At 34.5% G+C, this 8708-nt stretch overlaps 1 protein-coding gene across 2 annotated transcripts; it reads right to left on the bottom strand.

The window, feature by feature from the left end:
* Positions 1–4817: 4817 nt before the first annotated feature.
* LOC107895313 (protein trichome birefringence-like 41) lies at positions 4818–7532 on the bottom strand. Of its 2 annotated transcripts, none has more exons than XM_016820621.2 (4): positions 7118–7532; positions 5802–5973; positions 5249–5583; positions 4818–5170 (listed from the first exon to the last, which is right to left on the bottom strand). In XM_016820621.2, the coding sequence occupies exons 1-4, from the start codon at positions 7384–7386 to the stop codon at positions 4876–4878; spliced, it is 1071 nt and encodes a 356-aa protein (XP_016676110.1). In that variant the 5' UTR covers positions 7387–7532; the 3' UTR covers positions 4818–4875. The 2 variants fall into 2 exon arrangements, with proteins under 2 accessions (XP_016676110.1, XP_040941312.1); XM_041085378.1 differs by having other exon boundaries at positions 5802–5860; positions 7118–7528.
* Between the last annotated feature and the right edge of the window lie 1176 nt (positions 7533–8708).

Raw genomic sequence — 8708 nt, 5'->3', positions numbered from 1 at the left:
GAACTGAGTTGAGTGATCTTCCATCAGAGCATGGCTCGGGATTCTCCAGTGATACCAATGCTCTCTCTTCGTCTAATATGGGACTGTCTGCAGGTGTTTCGTCGGCATCTGATGGTCAGGTTAATAGGACAGCTATGGGCAATACTCACCCAATGGTTACTCGCGCTAAAGCAGGGGTTTACAAGCCTAAGGTTTTAAGTGTTGAAGCTGTTGAACCGACTACAATTGAAGAAGCTCTGGCTACTGTTGAGTGGCGCACTGCTGCGCAAGATGAGTATAATGCTCTTATGCGTAATTCCACATGGGAGCTCGTTCCTGCTCCATATAATCGTAAGGTCATTGGGTGCAAATGGTTGTTCCGAATCAAGAAGAATTCTGATGGCACTATTGCTCGATATAAGGCTCGATTAGTTGCAAAAGGTTACTCTCAAGTTCCGGGTTGTGATTTTAAGGAAACGTTTAGTCCAGTGGTCAAACTGGCTACTATCAGAGTTATTTTGTCTATTGCTGTGTCTAGGGGGTGGTCACTTCGACAAGTGGATGTGAATAATGCGTTTCTAAATGGTGACCTTGACACTGAAGTTTTTATGCATCAACCTCCCGGTTATGTTCAATATGGCTCAGATGGCAGACCTTTGGTATGTCGCTTGAAGAAAGCGTTGTATGGTCTTCGTCAGGCTCCTCGTGCCTGGTTTGAAAGGCTAAAAGGATTTCTAGTCTCCGTGGGGTTTGTAGTTTCAAAGTCTGATGCTTCCTTGTTTGTTCGAGTTGTACCAGCGTCAACATTATATGTGCTTGTGTACGTTGATGATATTATTATCACTGGAGATATGCCTTCTGTCATAGAGTGGTTTGTTAATTTGCTGAATAGTGAGTTCTCGCTTAAGGACATGGGTGATCTTCATTATTTTCTTGGGATAGAGGTTAATCGTTCTTCGTTAGGTTGCCTTCATCTTTGTCAGAAGAAGTATATACGTGATATTCTTATACGTTGTTCGATGGAGAATGCGAAGAGTGTTCATACACCGATGGTTAGTTCCTCTGTTATGACTCGATATGGTGGTGAGCGGCTACAGGATCCGACTGAATACAAGAGTCTTGCAGGATCATTACAGTATGTCACTCTTACGCGGCCTGATGTTGCCTATGCTGTTAATCGAATATGTCAATTTATTCATTGTCCTACTTCCATTCATATGACTGCCCTGAAGCGCATTTTGAGGTATTTAGGTGGTACGATTGATTTTGGAATTGTGTTTCGTCCATCCACTAGTTTGTACTTAGTTGGATATGCTGATGCAAACTGGGGATTAGATTTTGATGACCGGAGGTCTACTACTGGATACTGTGTTTATTTCGGACATACACCTGTGTCATGGTGTACGAAGAAACAACAGGTTGTTGCTCGGTCTACTGCTGAGGCAGAATACCGAAGTCTTGCTGCAGTTACTAGTGAGGTTACGTGGCTTTTGTCGCTACTTAAAGAATTACATGCTCAGTCTAATAGTGTTCCTCAAATTTGGTGTGACAGTTCTGGGGCGATTGCAGTTGCTGCAAATCCTGTTCTTCATTCAAAGTTTAAGCATGTTGAGTTAGATTTATTTTTTGTTCGTGAAAAGGTTGCTGATGGCACGGTTGCTGTTGGAGAAGTTCCAGCATGTGATCAGGTCGCTGATGTTCTCACTAAGCCCATTTCGTCATCGAGTTTTACTCGTTTTCGGAGTTTTCTACGGGTCTTGCCTGTAGAGAAGATGGATGAACATTAGAGAATAGAAGTAGTTAGTCAGTTAGTGAGGTTGTTACTCAATTCAGAAAGCCTTTATATACTGTACATTAAGAATTAAGAGGTAGGCAAATTTGAATAAACAACAAGAAGTTTATTCTATTATTTCACTCTCTGCTTCTTTCTGTTTGGATAGTTGTTTTCTTACTTTACCTAGTTCTTTCACTCGCCTATGCCATCCGCGAGTTACTTTCTTGAGAAGTAAGAGAGGAGTGGGTGAGTTCAGGAAAAACTCAATGAATAATTAGAAACCATTATGTTATGCTTACAAACAATGTTTGAAAACAGTAGAAAACTTTGTTTGAAAACTTTTTGCGTGCTGGGTTTTGCAAGTGAGGATGTGAGATCCAGTTCCTATCTGAAAAACATATTTTTGTGAAAACAGTTTAAAAACAATACTTAGAAATCCTTTCTTAAAAACTTGCTTTTAAAAAGGCTCACATCAAAATTGCAAGGCCATATTTCTTTCAAAACAAAAATCGAATTTGAGTTTATAACAGAGCTACGAGACCAGCTCGCACATAATAGAAATCACAAATAAGGTCGCTTTAAGTCGCACGACTGGTTCATCAAAAAAAAGACACGAATAGAGTTTCCCTTAGATTGCAATATGGGCTTGGTCACAGAATGCTTATTAAGAAGCTGGTGAGTACTCACAATCCTTGGTATACCAAATCAGAAGGCTCACTAAGGAGCTCACAGAACAAAAAGCTCGCACTAAGGCTAAGCCAAATAGAGAGCTCGCATAAAGCAAAGCTAAACATTTGGTTATAAAAAAACTCGCACGTTAAGTGCCTTAAAAAAACACAATTTAAAATCGTTCTTTCAAAACATTCTTATAACCAAATGCTCGTATAGGAGCTCGCACAAAACTATACTTCAAAAACATCTTTTCAAAATCGTGTTTTGAAAATAGAGTTTCATAACTTTAAATTAGAACTCTTCAGAAAACTTACTATTGGGTTTCGGGAACAAGGTTTCCTTTTAGAAAACCATAACCATTAGCAAATATAATCGGAATACCTTTGAAAACTCATAAACTGACAGTTACTGATCACTCACTAGAAATGGAGAACTTAAATGATTTTGGCTTTGCCCTTGTCTTTGCTAGAAGACGGTTTGGCTGGTTCACAACAAATAAACAAATTACTAAACAGCACATTCAGTATTCGCACATGCATGCGAACCTAACTCTAAGGATGATCAACCCTAATAAGACAAGGACTTACCCGAATTGCTATGAACAAAACTTAGAATAGAGACTTTGACGTAGAATATTTAGTGAATAAATTCACAGAATTAAGGTTCGTATTTAAAGACCTAAAAGTCTTAAATATCTTTGGATACCCAATTTGATTTAGGAAAGATGTTACTTGCACATAAAGTATTCCTAGATACACTAAATCACTTTTTTCTAATTTGAGTCTAACTGTATCTTTGCCCGACGAGCCCCAGTTCACACTTTGACTTGCATACCCTGTTTGCCACACAGACTGGTGAACCCTAGCTCGCCAAATAGATTGGCGAACCCCTAGCTCAACAAGACATTAGTGAACCTGCCTCGTAGTGAAACTAGCGAACCCTTTACCATTTCGTAGCGAACACCCTTGCTGAAACTTCCTTGGCAAACACCCAGCTCACTTGAATCTTGGCGAACCCCCATTTCACCCAACTTTTGACATTTAGTTCGCCAAAACATTGGCAAACCTTAACTTCGCACGGCCAAAACTTTCGACCCCGATCTCAGGATATAATTTATGTCATTTTCAATATTTAAGTACCAAATGTTGGCTAATATCAATCTAATAATAACTTTCTATAACATTTTTCAATTAATATATTGAAAAAATATTAAAATTATTGGTGCTAAATATATATAAAATTCTTTCCTTGTGTTGAGGGTTCGATCCTCTACTTGGGTATGGCGCAGCTTTAAAACTCGTACCTAGCATCAACCCCTTAATAGGACTACAGAATGCGGAAAATTAGTTACTAGGCTCACTACAGTAGATACATTGAGAAATAAAAAAAAATTGTCATGCAATGAATCTGACCTGCTTTGAATTATATTTGGGATTCAATGGTGTATTTAAAATATGTTCAATCGATAAATTAATTTACTTTAAAATATTTTAACAAAAAATATTTTAATTGGAGATTGGTTGTAAGAATTTTATAACATCAGTAATTTAATGAATATATGTAACACCGTAACACCCTTCACCTGGTCCAATTGCCAAACTCAAGTTACATGTTGCTACAACAATTATCTGGAAGGTTTGGCAACTTTTAGGTAATCGAGATCAGAAATGGAGGTTGGAGGATGGGGGCTTCAATCGTTTTCTCTCTAGGAAGATGTGTTGGATTTGTTCTTAGATGGTTTTAGGAATGGTCGCTAAGTTTTACGGCTAGTTTAGCAATGCTTTTTAAAAGTTCAAAAGCACTTTTAAGTAAAATTTAAAATTTTCTACTTCTATTTTTGGCCAAAAAAGTAATTTTTCAAAGCATATTTTGCCCTAAAAGCACTTTTGAGATAAAAACATTACTAAACAAGATATTTTTGAAATTTTAAAAAATGCTTTTGAAAAATAATGCTTAATTGGCCCTTAGTGTGGCTGACGACTATTCATGATGGATTGGATCCATTTTATTAGGTGGGGGCATTTTCGCTATTGTTTGGTTTTTTAATTTATTTATTTGATTTTGTAACTGTTGTTGTTCTGTTTACTTTCCCCTTTTCAATAAATGGTCCAGCTAGTTTACATTTAAAAAATAATAATTGTATTATAGATAAGGAAATTTATACAAAGGTAGGATATGAATTAATTGCAAAAATCATCTAAATTAAGGGATTTGTGTATCTTTATTGTTATTGTAAATTTGAGTCACGATAATGGCCTTTGGATGTGATATTCAAATAATGAAAAAGCCCAAAATAGATGAAGCAATGAACCCAATATGATAATTTTAATCATTTGTCTAAATTAATTATTCATCTTATCAATGGCATATATGATATAAGAATCAAATAATGTATTTGATTATTGGTTGAGACATTTTATTATATTTTGATGTTAAAACAATGAATGATATCAAAGAATAAGATTGTAAAGAAGCTCGTTCCATGTATCTGGAACTCCCGCTAGACACCAATGGCTGCAATCCATTCCAGTAGATCCTCCAAGCCCATACATTGATGGATGCCCATCTTTGTGTAGCAATGACAGCAGTGTTATGTCAAGCAACTTCACTGGCTTTTTCATTTTGCTTAACACCTTCTTTACCACATCCACTGCTGGTGGTAACCCTCCTGGATATGTTGTGCCAAGCAATGGCTGCTTCTGCCCTACACAATTCTTTGCTTTTGGTTCACCCCATAAAGTTCCACTGCCATAACCAAATTTATGACACATAAGTACTCGACTTAATCAAATAAAGGGCATGAAGTAGACTTTGAAAGCTTACTTGTAATGAGAGGGGGAAATTCCTTGGAAGAATAGGAGAGATTTAGAAGGATCGATGTTGGCATCAACCCATCCGGCCCAAGTGTTGAGAGCTATTTCAAAAGCTTGCATTCGATCCATATCTTTCTTAATCACGCCGCCTACCTCAATATAATCCCACGGTTGAGTAGGACCACGACGGTTCCACCAATGCCAAGTATTGAAGATAAGCATGTCGATTCCTTTCCATAGCTTTCCTCCTTGAATGGAATCAAGCTTTAACACCCTACCTATCTTTTCCATCACTACATCTACCAGATACACACTTCGATCTACCATTACTTTTACTTCATAATCCTGCATTTTTTTTAATTGCCTGAGTTGTATGTCACATGTTTCATATTTAATTAACTACCACATAAAAGTTTTTTGTTTTTTTTTTCTTTTTGGCGTAAGAAAATGGACAATAACAGGACCACCATTGATTGTAACTTAACAATACATGTGTCTTTTTAACTCATAAATTATTAAGAAAATGAAAGGTAGCTTAAACTGAAATTAATAAAATCACGTACCAAGAATTCGAATGTGGTGACATCTCCAACTCTAGAAATGTTGAATTGGGCACTGGGAACTGCATAGTGAAGCATGCATGTCAATGATTGCCATTGATTTAGACTTAGTGAATCTCCCACAAAAATTATGCTCTTCCCTCTAAACTTTTCTAGCAACTTCAAACCATTAAATCTACAAAAATATTTAACAAATCAGTACAATTTATCACATGTATCAGCAACATCCCTCAAAACGTATGGTATCCAGAAAAGGGACTAAATTTCAAATTTCTAAAGAGTACAGGGACTATAAGCAAATTAGACTCTCTCTTTTTAAATGGTAGAGAAGGTATAAGAAGAAAGCAACAAGGGCAGAAAAGGGAATAGAGAAAAGACATCCCACCGCCGATCCCCTGAGGGCGACATTACGAAACTCTCCATTCCCACGAGCTAAAGAATCTATGGCAATTATTTTTAGTTTTTTGGACAAGACACATGTACACGCGCCAATAAAGAGTGTGGAAAAGCATAACCAATCACTTGTTACAATCTCCTCCACCAAAACACTAGGAAAGCGACATATCCCACGCGCTTTGGAAGTAAGATTAGTTCACATGATATCTAAAATTGAATTTGAAGTCGTTTTAGGAAGAAAATGATTTTCTTTTTTTTTTATTAAATTTATATCTATTGGGTTAGTATATTTATAAAAATCATGAAATTTTGAAAAAATACTAACCATTTTGGGAAATTTTATCAGCAAAAGCAAAAGATTTCAGTGTGGAAAATAAAACACTAAAAATGTAACGAAAATGGAAAATATTAAATACAATTTAAAATTTAAGATTTTTGAACAAATTTAAGTTTTACAAAAAAGGTTGATGTTAATTAAAAATATTAATATTAAAACAATGTCAACCAATGGCAAGTGGCCAGCACGACAACAGCATATGTACCATACGGTGAATGGTGGGAATCATCAGATTAATAATTTCAAATGCGTTTAATTTTTTTTTAAACATATTCAAAGTATTATAATATAAATGTCAGGAATCTAAGTAATGTACAAATTATCAAATTTAAAAAAAAAAATCCAAATAACATTAATGAGCCTGATAACTGGATGCAAACTGGCATGTAATAAAAAGGAGTAAAAACAGAAAGTTGAGACCCCATACCCTTTTATTTTCCGACCTATTGGAGACAATGCCTACTTTTAATGGAGGCTAAAGATTCAAAATTATACATCAACCAAACCGTGATTAACCCTTTTTTCTTTTGCTTTTCATTCCCTTTGCTAGAAACAGTTCAAGATTGAGAGAATAGGAAGGGGGTACCTAGTGAGTGTGCAACCAAGAGGTTGCCATCGATATTGAGTGTAAACCAGATCCTGGCGGCCGTTCTTTTGGCAGCTGAACTCTTTCTGAATGAAGGGGCAAGCTGAGGCTTTGTAAAGAGGGTAAGATGGATCCAAAACCCACCTGCCTGTAAACAAATCGCAGCCATTTGCAGCAGCAGCATTTCCATTGCGGCTGCAGATAAGGCACAAAACCAGCAGGTAAAAAGATGATGAAATAAGAGAATTGGCATCCACCCAAACTCCCATTTGGACGGTTGGATTAACTCTCTACAACTGGAAAAGAGAAAATAAGGACTGAGTTAAAAAAAAAGAGAGAGAGACAGAGATAGAGAGTTTTGAGTCAGGGGAGCAATGGCTCACCCTGCTAATACTTATTTATATACTGATTTCTTTGTTTAATTGTTTCTATCTATTTATTTATTTTATAGGGAAAAAAAATATTTGTGGGTACAAAAGTGTTCTATTGTATTTATTTATGTCACAAAGTTTGGATAATATTTGCACTTTTTCCATTTCGTCATTGTTATGGTGGTAAAATGAAAAATGAAAATCTAAATTCAAATTTTTTTATGGGATTTTTAATTTAATGCTCTGGAAAAAGGGAGTTCATAGTATAAATGTAAAGTTATTTTAGAAGATTATTGGGGGGAGATTTTTAATTTAATAGTTTGCAAAATGAGGATTTAGAGCATAAATGTAAGGATTTTATGGGATTTCTAATTTAATGGCTTACCAAAAAAAAAGGTTTACAGATAATTTCAGTTAATTAAAAATTTTAAATGATAAGCATAACTTAGCTAATGGTAGATAAAAATGAAAATATATATATATATATTTTTTTTTTTACTTTTACTCGGAATTGAGTTTGGTTGTAAAATTTTAGTCACTTTAATTAAACTTAATAATGGATTGGATCTATGTAAAATTTTAGGTATGTTTTTTTTTGTTTGGTTTCGAATCAACCCTAAAAAAGAACTTAAAATTCTACCTAAACTTAAGTCAAATTAAAATTGTTAAATTCAAATTCAATTCAGCCCATTCGTATTAATTTCTTTCAGATTATTTTTTATATAAAAATAAATTTAAAAATATAATATATCAAATGTATTAAAAATATAATATATCAAATGTATTAAAAATATTAAAATAAATATTTTTCAATAAATTGAAAATACATTCAAAAAAATGTTTATCCTTAAATAACACTAAGATAATTGCAACTTAACAAGCAAATATCTCCAAAATACAAGCAAAATTAACAATAAAACAAGAGTTATACAATATCTAAATAATAACAATAAAATAATAGCAATATAATAGCGAGATTGTAGCAAAATAGCAACCAAATAGTTTATTTGGCCAAGCTCGGGCTAACAAATCCTACTCGATGCCCGACCCATTTAGAAAATGATCACTTATTTTTTATCCAAATCCATTTTTTGTATCTGTATTTTTGCTCAAACCTTCTACTTTTTAAGCAAAAATGAAAATAAAAAACAAAAAAACAAAAACGAGAATAAAAAGTACATCTATTTCTTGAAATCAATCGAAGTCTAATATTCTTTTTA

The sequence above is a fragment of the Gossypium hirsutum genome, chromosome A13, assembly GCF_007990345.1.
Source record: "Gossypium hirsutum isolate 1008001.06 chromosome A13, Gossypium_hirsutum_v2.1, whole genome shotgun sequence".
Lineage (NCBI taxonomy): Eukaryota > Viridiplantae > Streptophyta > Magnoliopsida > Malvales > Malvaceae > Gossypium > Gossypium hirsutum.
The sequence above is the reverse complement of the archived record's forward strand: the minus strand, read 5'-3'. Positions and strand labels throughout refer to the sequence as shown.

Coding starts and splice junctions, on each gene's coding strand:
- LOC107895313 (XM_016820621.2), bottom strand. CDS start 7,386: ATGGGAGTTTGGGTGGATGCCAATTCTCTTATTTCATCATCTTTTTAC. Junction 5,974..7,117: donor CTTGGTTGCACACTCACTAG/GTACCCCCTTCC, acceptor ATATTTTTGTAG/ATTTAATGGTTTGAAGTTGC. Junction 5,171..5,248: donor ATTTCCCCCTCTCATTACAA/GTAAGCTTTCAA, acceptor TGGTTATGGCAG/TGGAACTTTATGGGGTGAAC.